At 42.3% G+C, this 22,167-nt stretch overlaps 1 protein-coding gene across 1 annotated transcript; it reads left to right on the top strand.

Annotated features, from left to right (window-relative positions):
* Positions 1 to 950: 950 nt before the first annotated feature.
* On the top strand, positions 951 to 15,265 carry LOC309501996 (NAD-dependent protein deacylase sirtuin-5, mitochondrial). Its single transcript, XM_082174310.1, has 9 exons — positions 951 to 1,045; positions 1,444 to 1,543; positions 2,040 to 2,173; positions 7,932 to 8,157; positions 12,300 to 12,387; positions 12,513 to 12,566; positions 14,012 to 14,135; positions 14,219 to 14,334; positions 14,917 to 15,265. Exons 2-9 carry the CDS (start codon positions 1,459 to 1,461, stop codon positions 14,987 to 14,989), a joined length of 900 nt encoding a protein of 299 aa, XP_082030436.1. The 5' UTR covers positions 951 to 1,045; positions 1,444 to 1,458; the 3' UTR covers positions 14,990 to 15,265.
* Positions 15,266 to 22,167: the final 6,902 nt, after the last annotated feature.

The raw sequence follows: 22,167 nt of genomic DNA, 5'->3' as shown, positions 1-22,167 counted from the left end.
TAATAATTTAATAAATTCGATTCATTTAAAAATAAGAAAAGCAGTGTAAAAAACATAGACAGTGGTAAATGCTGGTTAAAAACGTAAAAATAAAAATAAGATTGAACTAACTAAATAATTGAATTCATTTTAATTAAATAAAAAATTGATACTAATACATTGGATTTAAATAAATTGGTTAAATAAATAAAATTGTTTTTAAATAAAATACATACAAATATCTGAATAAAGTAAATAAATGAAAATGATTCAAATAAATAAAATTAGATTCAAATAAATAAAATAAATACATTTGATAAAACTTAAAAGTAAGAAAGCAGTGTAAAAACAAAGTAATTAAATTATATAAATAATAAATAACAAATGTATTAAAATTAAATTTGATTTAATTATTTAGTTTAGTTTTTAATCAGCATTTACCACTGTCTATGTTTTTTACACTGCTTTTCTTATTTTTAAATGAATCGAATTTATTAAATTATTATTTATTTAAATAATTTTCTTTATTTTAATCAAATGAATGTAAATATGAGTTAATTTAATCTTATTTTTATTTCTTAAATTTTACATAAATAATGAATTAATAGATTTGATTAAAATAATTTGATACAAATCAATGAATAAAATCTAACGGTACAGTACATAAAAAAACGCTATGAAGTAATGTAATAAAAACGGATTATCTTACACAATTATATAATAATTTTTTCACAGTAATAATAGTTTAGTCATTACATTTAAAGATGATTGACTGGGATCCTAGAAACAAGTGTGAATCTAATGTTTTCGACTTTTTATGTCATAATTATGATGATTTTTGTTCTTATGTAGCAGTAATGGGCCACATCTACAGCATGATCACGTGTTTGACTGCAGTCTCGCGATCTTCCGCTAGAGGGCGCAGTCCGCTTCAGCAGAGCCGAAACATCACCATAGAAACAGACGCGCTTTGCGACAGGTGGGCACACTTTACGACATGTTTACGTAGTTTACGGTAGTAGGACGTGTAGCAGTTCACGTGTAGCGTGAAAAAGTTATTATTAAGGTTATTATCAGCTCTTATTACGTATATCTGTAGTATGTGGATAACGGGCAGCTGTTTATACATTCAGCTCGATGTCAAAGATGTGAAGCGTTCAAATGAGGCTCTTCTGCTGTGTGATGATGATTGAGTTAATGTTGATGTCTGTGGATCAACAAGTGTTTTCCCCGTGACACTTAACTAACGTTATCTCACTGTGTCGTGTAGCAGCTACTATACTCACATTCGGTCTGATGTTGGAGTCAGTGTTGTTTAACTGTAGAATAAGTTAACTTGATCTCTGAACTTTAAGGAACTGTGTTTAGTTTGTGATGTGAGAAAACAGATTGATATATCATACATGTGTGTGTGTGTGTGTGTGTGTGTGTGTGTGTGTGTGTGTGTGTGTGTGTGTTTGACAGACCAGAGCTCAGTAAATGATGTTGAATCCGCTGATGTTGAGGGCGGCTGCTCACTGCGGGAGATTGACAGCTGTCAATCAACTCACACGGACACACTCAGGTGCGTGACGTCACGTTCGCGTTGAGCTAAATGTTTTTTATACTAGTTAGTAGGGTTAGGAAATAGGAATAGTAGAAGTAGACGATATAATTGATTATCATGATATAAGGAGATTATGGATAAAGTATTTTTTACATATTGCCCAGCCCTCGCCTCAGCCTTGCAAGGGCCTTGTAATCGCTTACACAAACTTATGATATAAGTAAACTATGACACAGGCAGGGGCGTAGTTTGTGGGGGGGTTGGGGGGGAGATAACCCCCCCAATATTTAAATCTATGCATTACAACCCCCCTCCCCCCCCAATATTTATACCATGATCACATGAAAAGGAGGCATCAGGAGGCATACCCAAACTTCAACCCCCCCAATGTTCAAACCAAATCTACGCCCCACACAGGTGTATTTGATGTGTGTGTGTGTGTGTGTGTGTGTGTGTGTGTGTGTGTGTGTGTGTGTGTGTGTGTGTGTGTGTGTGTGTGTGTGTGTGTGTGTAGATATAGCAGAGTTCCGAGAGGTTTTCTCTAAGGCGCGTCAGATCGCCATCATCACTGGAGCAGGAGTGAGTGCAGAGAGTGGAGTGCCAACTATCAGAGGAGCTGAAGGACACTGGAGGACCTGGAAAACACAGGTAACACACACACACACACACACACACACACACACACACACTCTCACACAATCTCAATCAAACACACTCACACACACTCTCACTCTTCACACTCACACAATCTCAATCAAACACTCACACACACTCTCACTCTCTCACACACACACACACACACACACACACACACACACACACACACACACACACACACACTCACACAATCTCAATCAAACACACTCACACACACACTCACATACACTTACACACACATACAGTTACACACACACGTCTCTCTCACTCACTCGCGCACACACACACACACACACACACACACACACACATACATACACACACTCACAGACACACACACACATACACTTACACACACACACACACACACACTCTCTCTCTCTCTCTCTCTCTCTCACACACACACACTCACTCGCACACTCTCACACACACACACACACACACACACACACACACACACACACACACACACACACACACACACTCACACACACACACTCTCACACACACATTCACTCACTCTCACACACACACACACACACACACACACACACACACACACACTCTCTCTCTCTCTCTCTAGCCCCTTTCACACAGAGATTCCGGAAAATACACGGATAAAGTGACCCGGGATTTGACCCGGGTTCGTTTGATTTTGGTTCATTCACACTGCCAGTGATTTTCCGGAATCAGCGAGTGTGTTCACACACAACCCGTAAAAATGTCGTAAAGACACGTGACATCGATGTGACTTGTAATCTCAGCAGCGTCTTAAAGGGATAGTTCACTTTGAAATTAAATTTTGGTATGTTTTAGCTTACCTCAAGGGCATCCAAGATGTAGGTGTCTTTTTTTCCGCAGTAGTTTCAATTTTGATATTTTTAGGTCAAACCGTTCTTGTCTGTCAGTCATATAATGCAGGTCTATGGTCACTGTCTCAAAGAGCATGCACAGAGTCCAAATTAAAGTAGCCAAGGCGACATCTAGTGTATATATCTATACCCGCCCGCGCTCTCAGATCACTTGGACGTGGCTGAGTTCAAGAGGTAAAAACGATATAAATACTGTTCGTTTTCTCACACAAACCGCTCGTTTCGTGTCTTAGGCCATCAATGTGTACTTACGATGGGGAATTGTTTAATTTGGACGACGGGGAATTGTTTTAATTTGGACTCTGTGCATGCTCTTTGAGACAGTGACCATAGACCTGCATTATATGACTGACAGACAAGAACGGTTTGACCTAAAAATATCAAAATTGAAACTACTGCGGAAAAAAAGACACCTACATCTTGGATGCCCTTGAGGTAAGCTAAAACATACCAAAATTTAATTTCAAAGTGAACTATCCCTTTAAATTTGCTTATGAGCTGCGATCTCTCTCTCGAGAAACCACGCCTGTGCATTTGTTTCTCTGATTCGATCATAAACTTGCGCATTACGTACCGTTTCACAGCTGGAGAACGAGTCCGGCTTCAGCGTCATCACTACGACACGGCATTATTACGGCTTTTGTTCACACAGCGCGCGTTCCGGGACTGAACACGGCAATGTTACTAGGTCCCGACCCGGCATCGATCCCGGCATAAATCCCGGGTCGAGTTTGCTTTCACACAGAAGGCGCTCTGGCAATTTGCCGGCAATTTGCCGGGTTCAAAGCGCTGTGTGAAAGGGGCTTCTCTCTCACACTCTATCACTCACTCGCGCGCGCGCGCGCACACACACACACATACACACACTCTCATACACACTCACACACACACACACACACACACACACACACACATACATACACACACTCACAGACACACACACACACACACACACACACACTTGCATCAGTCCATCACAAGTGCTCCATAAACTGACAAGTTTAATATTTAATCTTTGTGTAGGTATTGCAAAACCACCAGTTTGTTATTTTGATTTGACTGAAATGCATCAGCCGTCTTTACATAATTTGACAACCAGAAATCCACTTCCACAGATTCTGGGCTGAGTAAAACTGAAGATGTGTCTGAGCGCTGTAATGTTCTGCCTGCGCTCTAGACTGAGCTTGATAACACAACAGACTCCAACCCTTCCCACGCTGTGGAACACTCGTGTTCTTCCTCAGTCTTTCTGTCTTGTTTTCCTGTACAACATTCTTAAATCAAGATGACTTTACTGGAGGATAAGCTTGAGTCAGCACTTTCACTCAATCGCTTACAGCAAGAAATGCATAACTGATATAGAACATGTTGACAAAAAGATTGAATGCAATTTTTGGCAATAGAGAGATTTATGAGCAGTTCCCTTTCAAGGGAACTCGAGCTGCGTCGAAACACTGTGGGAACGCCCCTGTGTGATTGCATCATGAAGGACGTATGGAATCAGTCCAATGGCGAGACGGAACGCTATAGGCGGGTGATGTCATCGACCAGGAAACTATAAAGCACACCTGAATCATAACAGCGCCAGCTTCTGATAGGCTGAAGCAAGCGCTCTGTGTGAATCATTGTCTGAAAGTGCTGAGGCCCCGATACTGCAATTATCCAGTTCTGAAGAGCTGGATGTTGTGAGTATTGGGACAGGAGATACTGAAGACTCGTCACTTCAGTCTCCTGCATGTGAGGAGCTTGTAGAGGTGCTCACTCGTGCTGTAGAGAAATTAAGCATTGAGTGGCCAGATAAACACGAGTCAAGGCAGAAAAGCAAGCTCGATGAACGCTTTCTGCCATCCCGCATGCAGCCTCCAGGCCGGTGCTTGCCGTTCTTTCCCCGACCTCCACGCTGAGGTGTCGAAGTCGTGGAAAAGACGGTTTCATACTGTGTATTTAGTCCCCAACTGTCAACATTCTAACATTCTAACATTATTACTTATTCTTATACGGTTATCGAAGCCCAGGGCTGAAGAGACGCTTGCGAGCCATCTCTCTCCTGAGTCTACATCATCCTTCAAAGCACCGGCATTACCCACCAAGCCACTACGATATACATCGGCTTTGGTGGGTAAAGCTTATTCGGCGGCAGGTCAGGCTGCGGCATCCCTGCACACCATGTCAATCATGCAGGCATACCAGGCTGACCTACTAAAAGACATGAGTGAGAGCTACTGAGAGGCATTTATGGAAAGAGAAAAAACATTCCTTCTGGACGCCCCACTTTCCCCTGCTGGCCTCTTTGGTGACTCAGTAAATACAGTCATCGAGAGGTTTCAAGATGAAGAAAAAACCAGGCGGCAGCATTCCAGAAATTCCTGCCACTCCACACTCATGTCTCGGGGGTACTGGGCGGGAGCAGCCCCGGCCGTCGACCAGCTCCTCACACCAGGCGCAGCAAAAGCAGAGTCGCGTCTCACGCTCCCCCACAGAACGAATTGGGACGTTAAGCAACAGCCTCTGGTGGAACGGCAACGGCATTCTGTCGTTCTATTGCGCACGCGCGACTTTAAAGGACAACTCCAGTGAAAAATGAACCTTGAGGTAATTAACACATGGTTACCGAGTCGATCGTTCCCTGGGGTGCGTTTTCATGAAAATCGAATATAAAGTGTTTTATCTCTAAAAACAGATTAGCTCATAACACTAGTATATGGGGCAGAGAGTAAGTAAAAATAAATCGCTAGTTAATACCACTAACAAGGCTCAAAATAGCCTCACACTAACACGGTAGCATAATGAGGGTCCCTACATACAAAACGAAGCATGGAGAACTTTGTAAGTGTACAGACAGTTTAATAAGAAGATACTTTATAAAGCCAGTACATTACGCATTTACAGGCAGGATCCATCTTGGAAAACAGTATCGACTAGTCGAGCCACGAACGCCCTGCTACATTAAATTTCACAAACGTAATTCCTATCGACCAGCTCACGTAGCAGGGCGTTCGTGGCTCGATTAATCGAGTCTGTTTTCCAAGATGCCCGCTGCCTGTAAATGCGTAATGTACTGTCTTTATAAAGTATCTTCTTATTAAACTGTCTGTACACTTACAAAGTTCTCAATGCTTCGGTTTGCATGTAGGGACCCTCATTATGCTACCGTGTTAGTGTGAGGCTATTTTGAGCCTTGTTAGTGGTATTAACTTGCGATTTGTTTTTACTTACACTCTGCCCCATATACTAGTGTTACGAGCTAATCTGTTTTTATAAATAAAACTCTTTACATTCGATTATCATGAAAACGCACCCCAGGGAACGATCGACTCGGTAACCATGTGTTAATTACCCCAAGGTTCATTTTTCACTGGAGTTGTCCTTTAACTGCTACTTCACGACGTTTCTACTGTAACAGTATACTATGGAGAACAGCTGATTTGCCGTAGTCTTTACTATGTGACAGATTAATAAAGGGGGATAACTCCAGTTAACCGTTTACCTCTGACTGCCGTTGCCGTTCCATCAGCTGCTGTTGCTTAAAGTCACTAATGGGATGCGGCGCTCACAGGCAAAGTTCTCTAAGAGCAAAATGGATCTGAGGATCGTTATTGTTTCGAAGAGGGCTTTGTGCTAGAAGTGCTGACACAACTGGCTTTTGAGGGTAGTCCCCGCCGAGATAACCTCATTTCACAGTGCTCGTTTTTTCTCTGTGCCATCAGGGGACCGTTCTGCCAACCCCGCCTTTATACCGGGGCGTAGAGGGTCCCAGCGAGCGTTTTCCCCAGGAGCGCTCACTCCCTCCAAGGAGGGGCCTAGAGCAGTCAGACCAGTTGTTTCCTGCCGGTAAACTGTGGGAACTGTGGGCTTGGCCTCTGAAGGGGCCTAGCTCTTAAGTTCAGGTTTCTCAGCCGAGGTTGTGGAGACCATCCTCCACTCCAGAGCTCCATCAACAAGGAAACTGTATGCCTTAAAGTGGAGTTTATTCACTTTCTGGTGTGGAGAGCACCAGCTGGACCCGGTTAACTGCTCGGTGGGTGCAGTGCTGGAGTTCCTGCAGGAGCGCTTCTCCGCAGGGTTATCCCCCTCCGTGGCGGCACTAGCTGCTTACCACATCCCCTTGAGTGGAGTTTCTGTGGGGAGACACCCATTAATAACTTGTTTCCTTCGTGGTCAGCAGTCTGCACGAAGGCGCCGACATGGGACTTGGCAGTTGTACTTGAAGGCCTCTCCCTAGCTCCGTTCGAGCCCATTGAAGTAGTTGAGTATGGTTGCTTCTAAAGCTTAGTTGTCAGGAGTTTCCTTACAAGACGTTTGTGATGCGGCAGGCTGGTCCTCACCGCGCACATTCGTAAGGTTTTACGATCTTGACTTCTGCTCCACTCCAGGGGCGCAGATGTGCACACTGACTTCACACGGACGGACACTTGCTCCTATGGCGTCGTGGATATTAGCGTTCCCATAGCGTTTCGACGCAGCTCAAGTTCCCTTGAAAGGGAACATCTCGGTTACGTATGTAACCCTAGTTCCCTGAAGAGGGAAAGAGACGCTGCGTCAACCTGCCACACTCCTGGCATGCCTGTGATCGACTTGCTTCAGCCTATAAAAAGCTGACACTGTTTGATTCAGGTCTGCTTTATAGTTTCCTGGTCGATGACGTTCCGTCTCGCCATTGGACTGTTCTATACGTGCTTCATGATGCAATCACGCAGGGGCGTTCCCACATCGTTTCGACGCAACTTTTAAAAAATATATATATCAACCAACTTTGGGAAGTAGTTATACCCTGTTGTTCAAATTCACCAGGTTACAGTCCAATGCGATTACATGAACTATCATTCTCAGGAAAAAGAAAGTGTAGTCCAGTGTTGAGCATGTGTGTGTGTGTGCAGGATCTGGCCACGCCGCAGTCGTTCTGCCGTCACACCAGCAGGGTGTGGGAGTTCTACCACTACAGACGAGAGCTGTGTCTGCAGGCCGAGCCCAGCGCCGCTCACAAGGCCATCGCCGAGTGTGAGGAGCGGCTCCGCCGACAGGGCCGATCGCTGGTGCTGATCACACAGAACATCGACCAGCTGCACCAGCGCGCCGGATCCAAGCACGTGCTGGAGGTCCACGGTCAGAACACACACACCTCCTCACACACTTACTCACACACACACGCTCACAGGGCCGATCACTGGTGCTGATCACGCAGAACATCGACCAGCTGCACCAGCACGCCGGATCCAAGTACGTGCTGGCAGTCCATGGACAGCTCAACTACAGTTCTGTGTGTGTGCGGAACACGACTCCTCAAGCTCACATGACTTCACATTCACTGTATAACGTGGAATTTCACGGAATTTGTCAAATATTTGATGAATAAATAAAAAGCAGGTCAATGCACTTAAAGGATTACTTCACTTCAGAATTTAAATTTCCTGATATTCTTATCGAGACAAACCACCGGTCATTTTATAAAAAAACAAAAAACATTTATATACTTTTAACCACAAATGCTGGTCTTGCACTATCTCTGCGATGCGCCACACATTACGTAATCACGTTGAAAGGTCACGCGTGTTCCGGTTAAAAAATGTAGGATAGGGTGAAAAAAATATCTTATTTTAACTTTTATTTTATTTATTTGTAAATAACGTTTGACTTAGTCTTTACACGTTCGCTTTGTAAACACTAGGTCTGTATTCAATGTAATAATGATAATAATAAATTCTTTTTAAATTCGATTCATTAAATTAAATTTGAATATTATTAAATCAATTATTATTAAAACTTTATTTTTTTAAAGATAAAAAAAAAGATTATTCAAATTTAATTAAACCATTAAAAGGGAATCCAGAAAACCTAAAAAACTGTTTAAAAAAAAAAAATGATTGAGGAAAAAACATTTTTGTTAAACTTTTAATAAATTGTTGTGAAATCGTAAAAGTTTCATCAAAAACGGAAATTGAAGAAAAAAACGGAATTTGGAAAAAAAATGAATGAGATTTGGGAAAAATGAAAACTGATTTCATAGGGGCCCAAGGTATCCACTGTTTCTGACCAAAGACTTGTCATGTTCTGGCATTTGAACTAAAGCACCGTTAACAGAGGAGTCATGTTTAGTTCATGTTTGTAAGGCTGATTCACAGAAGTGTAATTTATTAAGCGTTTCTGGGCTTGTTGTTTGGGTTTGGCTCATAAAGCGATCTAGTTCAGTGTGGGTCGCGATATTTTGGTCTTTTGGATCTGTTTCGGTTTATTACATTTACATTTAGTCATTTAGCAGACGCTTTTGGCTCTCTGTGATGGAACCACAAGCCGTCGCTCATTGACCGATCGTAGGTGTCTGGTAGGGACGTAGACTCATAGGAGTAAGTGAAAGTAGGAGGGAGCTGAACCTGTGATAGATCTGTAAGCAAGCGTCAATGCCTTGAACTTGATACGAGCAGCGAGAGGTAGCCAGTGTAAAGAGATGAACAGAGGAGTGACGTGGGCCCTTTTGGGCTCGTTGAAGACAAGACGAGCTGCAGCATTCTGAATCATTTGTAGAGGTTTAGTTGCACATGATGGAAGTCCAGAAGAGCATTGCAGTAATCAAGCCTAGAAATGACCAGGGCCTGGACGAGAAGTTGTGTTGCATGCTCAGTGAGGAAAGGCTTGATCCTTCCTGATGTTGTGCAGTGCAAACCTGCATGATCGAGCTGTCTTTGTAATGTGATCTGTGAAGGTCAGCTGGTCATTCAATATCACTCCAAGATTTCTGACTGACCTTGATGGGGTGATTGATGATGAATCTAGCTGGATAGTGAAGTCGTGCTGTAGAGATGGATTGGCAGGGAGGACGAGAAGCTCAATCTTTGCCAGGTTGAGCTGCAGGTGATGTTCCTTCATCCATGTGGAGATGTCCGTCAGACAGCTTGAGATCCGTGCAGCTACTGTGGGATCATCTGGTTGAAATGAGAGGAAGAGCTGTATGTCATCAGCATAGCAGTGGTAGGAGAAACCATGCACCTGTATGATGTGTCCCAGTGATGTGGTGTAGATGGAGAAGAGGAGGGGTCCAAGAACTGAACCCTGAGGGACCCCTGTGGTCAGCTGATGTGCTCTGGATACCTTGCCTCTCCATGCGACCCTGAAGGATCTACCTGTGAGATAGGACTCAAACCAGTGGAGGGAAGTTCCTGTGATGCCCAGTGATGAGAGGGTGGACAGGATCTGATGATCCACAGTGTCGAAGGCAGCAGACAGATCCAGGAGAACGAGAACTGAAGATATGGAAACAGCTTTTGCGATCCGTAGGGCTTCTGTGACTGACAGTAATGCAGTCTCAGTTGAATGCCCTTTCTTGAAGCCTGATTGGTTGACATCCAGCTGGTTGTTCAGAGACAGGAAAGATGTTACTTGGTTGAAAGCAGCTCGTTTAAGTGTTTTCACAATGAATGGCAGGAGAGAGACAGGTCGGTAACTCTCTACAAGTGATGTGTTTAATGTTGGTTTTTTAAGCAGTGGAGTTACCAGAGCCTGCTGGAATGCAGTAGGGAAAGTGCCAGTATGGAGGGATGAGTTGATGATGTGTGTTAGTGCTGGTAGAAGTGTGGGAGAGATGGCTTGTAGAAGGTGTGAGGGGATGGGGTCTAGAGGGCAGGTGGTAGGATGACTGGAGAGGAGAAGTTTATATACTTCTTCCTCGGTTAGTGGAGAGAAGGAGGAGAGAGGGTTATTGGCTGTGGGAGAGGTTGGTCTGGGTTCCTGTGTGTGTGGAGCTGAGAACTGACTGCTGATAGTTGTTGTTTTGTTGGTGAAGAAGTTAGCAAAATCATCAGCAGTTAAAGAGGAGTTGGGTGGTGGAGGTAGACAGAGGAGAGAGTTGAATGTCTTGAAATGTGTTCGTGTGTTAGAGGCGCTGTTGATCTTGTTGTGGAAATAAGAAGATTTTGCGGCATGAACATCAACAGAAAAGGAAGAGAGTTATTAGAAATAGTTGTTAGATTTATTGTAAATGCGGATGTCACTACCTGTAACATTCCTGAGTTAATTTGGTTGTTGAATGCGGTTGTCACTCTGTTCAACTCTGTTAGTGAACAGAACGGGATTAAACACTTAGAGGTGAACTGACAACTGAATTCAGATGATGGCTAAATGACATGGCGCTGGTAGATAGAGTTCAGTTTCAGATCTGCGTTGTTTTTTGTTTTTCTTCTTATCAGACCCGTGTGTTTTCTTTCATCTCAGAACTAATCACCAAAGATTTAAATTACAAGAAACTTTGAATCAATTGAAGGAATTGATTCATTACCTGATTCCCTGTTTGGAAGCGCTGGAAACGCCACTCGCTGGCGACCCCTGCTGGTCACAACTGTGTAAACGCCACGTGAAAAAACATGAAAAAAAAAATCTCTTACAAACCAATTGCAAATGTTTTATTGAAAGTGTAAACTATGCGGTTAACAAATCATCTAATACCATTAAATATCAAACCAAACACGTGGTTTGTGCATCTTTCAAACATTGGCCCGTTTGTAAAGGTGAAAGTTTCATGATTTAACACCCATAGAATGACCCTCAATTCAACAACAACATGGATTTCAAGAAAAACGCTCACAAGATTGATTTTATTTCACATACTGATCGCATTTCATTTTGACGGTATACATTACGTTTACTTTCTGGCCACAATGATCAAAGGATCATAAAGTAGTGATAGTGAAGGAAACACGCTTCAAGAAACCTTTGCGAATCGTTTGCTTCAGACCAGTGATTCTGAGCACGTATCAAACTGCCAAAGTCATGTGATTTCAGTAAACGAGGTCTCGTTACATCATAACTGCGTCGAAACGTTTCGAAAGTTCACTGGATCGCCCCGTGATCTGTTTTAACCAGTTTTATACATTTGTAGACATTTTTAATGACACATTTGTACAATAGAAAGAAGAGTTTTAGTTAGCAGTTTCTTATTTGACTGAATAACAAAAAAACAAGCTCTCCATAAAACCATAAATCACTGAGATGTATTAAAATAACATATTATGATGACACTTCATATTTAATGGTGATAGATGATTTGTTAATTGCATATTTTACACTTTCAATAAAACATTTGCAATTGGTTTAAAAAAGGTTTTTATGAATGTCTTTTGCTGCATTTCCAGTGTTGTGACCAGCAGGGGTCGCCAGCGTGTGGCGTTTCCAGTGCTTCAAGTGAAGTTTGTTTTGGTTTGGATGAATATCGGTCCTTTTTTGTGTTAGTTTGACAGTTTTGTGGTTTCTGTGTGCAGGTAACCAGTACCAGACCAGATGTGTGAGCTGTGGACATGTGGAGGTTAATCACAAGAGCCCCATCTGTCCATCACTGGAGGGCAAAGGGTGAGTCCTGTCATCATTCACTCGCCCGCAGACCCATGAGCAGCGCCGCTGATAAAGCAGATCCACACCACTGTGATGATGTTTCAGTGATGCGAGGTCACCTGACACTTCTAATCCTCTGTCAGGTCACCTGACCCTGATGTCCCCGACGCGTTCATACCCGTCAAAGACCTGCCCAGGTATCACACCGACTCCATTTGAAGTTTTATGAACTACATTTTAATGGTTAAATAAATGATGCATGCCTTTTCATTACTAAACATACCATTAAATCATTAAAGATACCATTTAAAAGCAATTTATTAAAATTTATTAAATTAAATTTAGCAAAAATTTAATGAAACACAGCCCTATGGAAAACGTTTTATTTTCCCCAAATTCCATTTTAGTTATTCTGGATTCCATTTTTTTCTATAAGTTTTCTATAAATTTTACTAATGAGAATGCATCTATAATTAATTGAAATCATGAATCTTAAACTTTTAATAAATTGTTGTTGTTCTGTGCTTCAGATCCCTGTGCTTCAGATCCCTCTGTTTCAGATCCTTGTTAGAGATCCCTGTGTTTCAGATCCCTGTGCTTCAGATCCCTCTGTTTCAGATCCTTGTTAGAGATCCCTGTGCTTCAGATCCCTGTGTTTCAGATCCCTGTGCTTCAGATCCCTGTGCTTTAGATCCCTGTGCTTCAGATCCCTGTGCTTTAGATCCCTGTGCTTCAGATCCCTGTGCTTTAGATCCCTGTGCTTCAGATCCCTGTGCTTTAGATCCCTGTGCTTTAGATCCCTGTGCTTTAGATCCCTGTGCTTTAGATCCCTGTGCTTCAGATCTCTGTACTTTAGATCCCTGTGCTTCAGATCTCTGTACTTTAGATCCCTGTGCTTCAGATCCCTGTGTTTCAGATTCCTGTGCTTTTGATCCCTGTGCTTCAGATCCCTGTGCTTTAGATCCCTGTGCTTTAGATCCCTGTGCTTTAGATCCCTGTGCTTTAGATCCCTGTGCTTTAGATCCCTGTGCTTTAGATCCCTGTGCTTCAGATCTCTGTGCTTTAGATCCCTGTGCTTTAGATCCCTGTGTTTCAGATCCCTGTGTTTCAGATCCCTGTGCTTTAGATCCCTGTGCTTTAGATCCCTGTGCTTCAGATCCCTGTGCTTTAGATCCCTGTGCTTCAGATCCCTGTGCTTTAGATCCCTGTGCTTTAGATCCCTGTGCTTCAGATCTCTGTACTTTAGATCCCTGTGCTTCAGATCTCTGTACTTTAGATCCCTGTGCTTTAGATCCCTGTGCTTTAGATCCCTGTGCTTCAGATCTCTGTGCTTTAGATCCCTGTGCTTTAGATCCCTGTGTTTCAGATCCCTGTGTTTCAGATCCCTGTGCTTTAGATCCCTGTGCTTTAGATCCCTGTGCTTCAGATCCCTGTGCTTTAGATCCCTGTGCTTTAGATCCCTGTGCTTCAGATCCCTGTGCTTTAGATCCCTGTGCTTCAGATCCCTGTGCTTTAGATCCCTGTGCTTTAGATCCCTGTGCTTTAGATCCCTGTGCTTTAGATCCCTGTGCTTCAGATCTCTGTACTTTAGATCCCTGTGCTTTAGATCCCTGTGCTTTAGATCCCTGTGTTTCTTCCTCAGGTGTGAGCAGAAGGGCTGTGATGGGCTGCTGCGGCCTCACGTCATCTGGTTCGGGGAGACTCTGGACTCACACATCCTCACTGCAGTGGAGAAGGAGCTGGAGACCTGTGATCTGTGTCTGGTGGTCAGTTTCAGCACACACAAACACACACACACACTGCTGAGGCTGATCTGCTGAGTCTGAGGTGTGCTCCTGTCCTCTCTCAGGTGGGCACGTCCTCTGTGGTGTATCCGGCAGCCGTGTTCGGGCCACAGGTGGCGTCCCGAGGCGTTCCCGTGGCCGAGTTCAACACTAAGAGGACACCAAATACAGCACGCTTCAGGTGAGCTCGTGACCTGGACCAGAAACCCCAAAATACAGCTGAACAGAGAACACCTTTCTGAACCGTAGTAATGCACAGCGATAAGGAACTTGGAACACTTATTAAACCAATAAAACATGCACACCTGGGTGAATAATATTGCGCTTAACTCTACTGAAGATGCACTTCAGATCTTAAGTGGATTTGTTAATGCTAACATTTTATTTGGTTATGTAGTTACTGTAGTAATAACAGTAAATTATGCATAATTACATGCAACTAACCCTCAACCAAACTCTAATCCTACCCTAACCCTATAGTAAGTACATGTTGTTAATTATTATTACTCAGTACTTAAATGTATAATTACATTGTAACAATGACACCTTAAAATAAAGTGTAAACATTATTTTATAGTGACCTTGTTACATGTAGTGACTGTAGTAATAACAGTAAATTATGCATAATTACATGCAACTAACCCTAAACCAAACCCTATAGTGAGTGCCTGATGTTCATTACATGAATACATGTTTCTGAACAGTAATAATGGACAGATTGCAGTGGTGAATGTGACGTTCATGAGATCTGATCTGGTTGCAGGTTTCACTTCCCGGGCCGCTGCTCGGAGACTCTTCCTGCCGCACTGGCGCGCCACGAGTCTGAGCTCATCTGACGGTCTTCTCACGCTCACCGGATCAGCTGGAGATGAACACACACAGTAATCTCAGATTCATTCCTCTGCTTCTGAAATATGGACTCTTGTAAATTAACTGGAAATGGGCCACAGTAAGCTCTCATGAACGTAAATTTAGGTGGTTGAAAGTTTCCCATGTGCCTTCTCTTAAACCACTGACGTGTTTACAGCATGATTGTGGGATACAGTGTTTGCCTTCATATGACTCCAGTAGTTTCAGCAGTAATCACCAGCGAATAAAAGTGTTTTCCACAGGCTGTGTCTGGACTGTATCTGTGGCTCTTCCTGTAAACTCTGGGGAAATGTCAACCTTTCTCACTCGCTATGACAACAAACCCCTGCGACTCCCACTCCCACACCAAACACACACTCACTCACACACACACACACACTTAAAGGCTGATTTATGCGTCGGATCTACGCTGGAGTCTCTACGCTGTAGGCTACGCGTTGGTTTTCATTTATACTTCTGCATTGTTGTCCGCGTTGACGCGCAGTTACACGTGGAGAGGGAGCATGTGAGACCCGAGGGAGGGGCTCTTGTAGACCAATCACAGCGCTTCTGTCCGCGTAGAATTGACGCATTGTTAAATTTTTGGAGAGGTGCACGTCAGGGTACGGCGAAGGGTACGTGTGCTACACACAGCCTACGGCGTAGCTACGGCGTGAGCTCGACGCAGAAGTATAAATTGGGCTTGACTCACACTCCCACACCAAACACACTCACCTCGAGTGGAATGTGGCGTGTGATCAGAAACGGTAAAAGCCTAATTAATAAGCAGCTTTTGTGCAAAGCTGATCCTGAGATGCTGGAGTTCTGTGGTCTTCTGACAGATGAGCTGGTTTGTTTGCTTTGTCATTTTTGAACAATGGAAAAGTGACTCATTTCAGCATTGCTGCTCAGTCCTGTGCTTATCTCTGTGTGCCTTACATAAAACTATTGTGACGACTAAAGCTATTACGTCTTCTCATAAGTCATGCATGATATCTGGTGGCGGTCCTTCTGTCACATCGAGGAAAACTTTACAAACCCTGCTGAACTCTACATGACCTAGTCATGCTGCATTGCATGCTGGGTACCTTCATAGTCGTAGACATACAGCATGACGTTGTTTGTTTACAGTCATTTTTGTGTCTCCTATACTGTAAACTGCCAGTAAAACAAAGCTTGTTTACAGTACAATTGTAAAAACTTGACCAAAATTGCAAGTACTGAGAGTGCAGTTCAGTACAAGAGAAATCCCACTGTGGAAGTAATGTTGTTATTAACCTGGAATATACTGTAATTTCACTCTAAAATTGAGAAAAATAGACGTCTTTCAAAAATATTACCGACCAATCAGTGTTTTTTTTTCCATCTGTTTCATGTTAAATATGACAAATGAACAAGTAATAGGAAACACTTTACAATGAGATTTCATTTGTTAACATTAGTTAACATGAACTAACTATGAACAATACTTCTAAAACATTTCATTAATCTTAATCTCAACATTTCACCACCTTGGAATTATATGGTTCTGGTTTGAGAAATGGAGCTTCTAAGTTTTTGCATTTCATTCAAATTTGTAGATAGAATATTTTTGTTTTCTAAATGCGTTTAAAAAACATCACATAATGTAAATAAGTTGTCACAGAATAAAAATATGTGAATAACTTAATTTTGACAAAAAATATTAGATATAAACCTTATAATTCCAAGGTGATGATTTACATATTTAAAGGTGCTGTAAGCGATGCCACGCGTTTTTTAGGCCAAAACATTTTTTGTCACATACAGCAAACATCTCCTCACTATCCGCTAGCTGCCTGTCCCCTGAACACACTGTAAAAAAACGCGGTCTCTCTAGACACCACAGGCTCCACAAACGGCAACAAAAACAAACTGGGCTCACCCGCACCACGAAACACAACAAACAGTGCTCCAGCCAATCACCGACAAGAAGCATTTGAGGGGTGTGGTTTGGGGGTTAGTGCACGTGCACATGAAGGGGGTGTGGAGGAGAGAGAAGCATGAAGAGGGAAGTTTGAATTATGGCCGAAACACGACCAAAGAGGTGTCCGATGAACAAATTGCAAAGAAGAGGGACAAGGATAAGGGACAAGGATAAGGGACGAGGATAAGGAACGCGCGAAATACCGAATTTACATCGGAAAAACCTTTTAAAGGTGGCGAGAACTCCGCCGGCAGAAGGGCTTCCAATCCACATTCAGTTGCTCTGTTTTTGCAGAACAGGTAAATCCATTTTTCTTTCTAAATTGACGTTCATGTTTGCCAAACCAACACAAGGATGTAATTAGCTAGAACTATGCAGTCAGCGTTAACTTTGGTGAATACAACATGTATATTAGCGATCTCTATTGTAAATGATCAAGCTAATTCACAGTAGGGCGACAATTTGTGTGAATGATTGTTTTCATCCACTGTTTGTTATGAATTTGAATGTTCATTTATAGGCTATTGACAACTTTGACTAAATTTGTTTACGACGCCGCCGTTGTTTATGCTCACTGGGAAACGCGAAGCTAACGTTATCTTGCTATTATTGCGTCCTTGTATGGGAGCTATAGTTATAGTTATAACCTCAGGTGGAGAAACGATTTTAAAATAATGTTTCTCTTTTTCTGTATTCTGTTCTGCATTATATAAAACCCTTTATCTAACTTGGCGACATTACACATTGAATGAAGTATCAGTAAAACTTAACTTTGTTTGTAGTGACTACTACGGATAATATTGGAAGGGAGGGGAGGAGGGAGGAGACGGGATGAGGAGGAGGGAGGGTCTAGCTAGCCTCCGTTTTGTTTGACAACAATTCGAATGTCAACAAGAAGTTACGACTCCCGGCATCGCTTACAGCACCTTTAATATGCACCTGTTAACATCAATGAATGCAGTAAACGCACTGAGATCTAACATCAACATTTATATTAACATTAGCAAAGGTTATTAAATGCTCTAAATCTACATTGCTAACTAATGTTAACAAATGAGTCATTATTTTAACATACTGTTAGTAAGTATATAATAATAAGTACATGTATCCCATGTGTCTCTTTTAGTTTTTGTTCATTATGGTGTTTTAAACGTCATTCACATCGAGCGTCTCAAATGCTTTTCTCTTCTCTAACCTCACTTCTCTTCATTGTGCTCGAGTCTCTCTTCTCTTCTCTAACCTCACTTCTCTTCATTGTGCTCGAGTCTCTCTTCTCTAACCTCACTTCTCTTCATTGTGCTTGAGTCTCTCTTCTCTTCTCTAACCTCACTTCTCTTCATTGTGCTCGAGTCTCTCTTCTCTAACCTCACTTCTCTTCATTGTGCTCGAGTCTCTCTTCTCTTCTCTAACCTCACTTCTCTTCATTGTGCTCGAGTCTCTCTTCTCTAACCTCACTTCATGTGCTCGAGTCTCTCTTCTCTTCTCTAACCTCACTTCTCTTCATTGTGCTCGAGTCTCTCTTCTCTTCTCTAACCTCACTTCATGTGCTCGAGTCTCTCTTCTCTTCTCTAACCTCACTTCTCTTCATTGTGCTCGAGTCTCTCTTCTCTTCTCTAACCTCACTTCTCTTCATTGTGCTCGAGTCTCTCTTCTCTTCTCTAACCTCACTTCTCTTCATTGTGCTCGAGTCTCTCTTCTCTTCTCTAACCTCACTTCTCTTCATTGTGCTGGAGTCTCTCTTCTCTAACCTCACTTCTCTTCATTGTGCTCGAGTCTCTCTTCTCTAACCTCACTTCTCTTCATTGTGCTCGAGTCTCTCTTCTCTAACCTCACTTCTCTTCATTGTGCTCGAGTCTCTCTTCTCTAACCTCACTTCTCTTCATTGTGCTCGAGTCTCTCTTCTCTAACCTCACTTCTCTTCATTGTGCTCGAGTCTCTCTTCTCTAACCTCACTTCTCTTCATTGTGCTCGAGTCTCTCTTCTCTAACCTCACTTCTCTTCATTGTGCTCGAGTCTCTCTTCTCTTCTCTAACCTCACTTCTCTTCATTGTGCTGGAGTCTCTCTTCTCTAACCTCACTTCTCTTCATTGTGCTCGAGTCTCTCTTCTCTAACCTCACTTCTCTTCATTGTGCTCGAGTCTCTCTTCTCTTCTCTAACCTCACTTCTCTTCATTGTGCTCGAGTCTCTCTTCTCTAACCTCACTTCTCTTCATTGTGCTTGAGTCTCTCTTCTCTAACCTCACTTCTCTTCATTGTGCTCGAGTCTCTCTTCTCTTCTCTAACCTCACTTCTCTTCATTGTGCTCGAGTCTCTCTTCTCTTCTCTAACCTCACTTCTCTTCATTGTGCTCGAGTCTCTCTTCTCTAACCTCACTTCTCTTCATTGTGCTCGAGTCTCTCTTCTCTAACCTCACTTCTCTTCATTGTGCTTGAGTCTCTCTTCTCTAACCTCACTTCTCTTCATTGTGCTCGAGTCTCTCTTCTCTTCTCTAACCTCACTTCTCTTCATTGTGCTCGAGTCTCTCTTCTCTTCTCTAACCTCACTTCTCTTCATTGTGCTTGAGTCTCTCTTCTCTAACCTCACTTCTCTTCATTGTGCTCGAGTCTCTCTTCTCTTCTCTAACCTCACTTCTCTTCATTGTGCTTGAGTCTCTCTTCTCTAACCTCACTTCTCTTCATTGTGCTCGAGTCTCTCTTCTCTTCTCTAACCTCACTTCTCTTCATTGTGCTCGAGTCTCTCTTCTCTTCTCTAACCTCACTTCTCTTCATTGTGCTCGAGTCTCTCTTCTCTAACCTCACTTCTCTTCATTGTGCTCGAGTCTCTCTTCTCTTCTCTAACCTCACTTCTCTTCATTGTGCTCGAGTCTCTCTTCTCTAACCTCACTTCTCTTCATTGTGCTCGAGTCTCTCTTCTCTTCTCTAACCTCACTTCTCTTCATTGTGCTCGAGTCTCTCTTCTCTAACCTCACTTCTCTTCATTGTGCTCGAGTCTCTCTTCTCTTCTCTAACCTCACTTCTCTTCATGTGCTCGAGTCTCTCTTCTCTAACCTCACTTCTCTTCATGTGCTCGAGTCTCTCTTCTCTTCTCTAACCTCACTTCATGTGCTTGAGTCTCTCTTCTCTTCTCTAACCTCACTTCTCTTCATTGTGCTCGAGTCTCTCGCTGCTGAGCAAGAGCTACATTTGAATTCACTTCACGACCGTTAAAAAAGGAGGTTCTAAATGAATGGGTCGTATGAATAAAATTCAGACATCTTTCCTGCGTCGCTTCACTGTCATTCATAACTCCTCTCCCATGGCCTCATGGGATAGTTAAGTGTCCATCAGATGCACACTTGAGAATCTCACCGGAAGAAGGAAGTCATCCGGGGAATCTGACTATTATGTATTCTGACATACTACTCTTTGGCGTACTGTTTTGGCATACTATAAAGTAATCAATCCCTGTTGTGGGTCATTTTGACACGAAAATCATTTTTGAAAAAAATGTAAAAATTGAGTGTTCATCAGAGGGGTCCATGACCCCAGGACTTTTGTCGCACTTGAACCATGAATACACACACACACTCACATAAAAATGTAATGGATTCAAGGAGTTTTGTGGTTTATATAAAAAAAAAGTAACTAAAAAAAAAAGTAACCCTTTAGGAATGGAATGCGAGAAAAGCTTCAGTACACATATAAAAATGCTCAAAATTCTAACAAAAAATGCTAAAACTTTACCAAAAAAGTGATTTTATGATGTCTACATGGGTATCTGAATGCATACTGAAGAGAAGTGACTTTAGGACCCAGAGGAACAGCTCATTTGCTGCACATATAGAGCTATAAGGCCATCTAGTGGCAAGAGTCGTGAAATATCATGTTATATTCTTTATTTTCCACAAGATGTCGGCATAGACACCCAATGTAAGATATTTTGAGCTGAATTAAAAGGTTTGTGCATGAAATTGTGAGTTATGTTTAATTTAAGTTGAAAGAATGTGTGGAATGTGCTTAAATTACTATTTAATTATTATTTATTGATCAAATCTAGTCATTTAAAGATAAATAAAAAATCTCCCAAAAAAATGTCATTAAAAAACAGTCAAATTTTTATCAAAATAAAATGAAATAAGCTTTCTGGACAAAAAAAAAATAATTAAAAAAATGTTAGGGGTCATTTTGACACTCGAGGGAAAGATGTGTTACAAAGTGCGAGGGAAGGATGAGGGGGCTATATTGATTAATATATGCTGTTTTAAATGATAAAAGTCCATCCATTGACAGGATGATGATGTGGACACATAATGTCACTATGCAAAACCCCTAACAGTCTTCTTTCTTCACAGATGATGTGTGTGTGTTGTTGCTGATGCTGTGTATTACAGGCTCAGATCAGACTGGGTTTGCTGTGTGAGTAGAGCTTATGTAGGAGCTGGTATTTATAGCAGCCATCACTCCGCCTGTCTCTCAGAGATTCTGTGCGCTGGCTGATTTCACACACTGTTTTCTGTGTGTGTGCCTCCGTATCACGCCTCCTCCACGTCTGTATCTGTGCCACTGAAGAAAGAGTGTATTTTGGTGTCTGAACATCCCACACTGTGATCCTGAGTGCCGTCAGCTTCCACCGGACACACGTGACTCACCTCGCTGCAGTTACTGCATGTGTGATGGGGAAACATGAATGTGTTGAGCATTTATCATCATGAATGTTGCTGCAGGATTATGTCAGTGAAGAACTAGTTAAAGTAGGTCCTCAGCCTCATCACTGCCCTGCCAAGATTAAACCATCATTTTAGATAATTAGCCTATTTGTAAAGTGGAAGATTGATTTTGCGCTGAATAAAATTGCATATAATTTCGTGGTACTCTTTTGTATAATGACAAATAAAGAGTCTGATTCTGATAAGTGTCTCTTACACCTGATCTCATTTATAGATCTTTACTATAGGATACTACTTATGAAACATCACGCACTAGTCTTAATTCTGTTAATGAAAACTGTGTCTCAAAATGTTAGTTGAGAACCCTTTTTTTTCATGACTAATAGAGGGTTTGCACTGACGTCTCTTTCCCGCGGGAACACACTCCCTCCTCAGCCGGACTGAGTGTCAGAAGAGCTGATGCGTGACTGCAGTTTACAGGGAAAACACCAGTAAAACAAACCATATTCAGTTTAAACTAAAGCTCAGACTCGATATAGTGTTCCTTACAACTCACCAGAGATCCGGTGATCATG

Source organism: Leuciscus leuciscus, assembly GCF_965113295.1.
Source record: "Leuciscus leuciscus genome assembly, chromosome: 6".
Lineage (NCBI taxonomy): Eukaryota > Metazoa > Chordata > Actinopteri > Cypriniformes > Leuciscidae > Leuciscus > Leuciscus leuciscus.
This window is presented reverse-complemented; position numbering and strand designations above follow the sequence as displayed.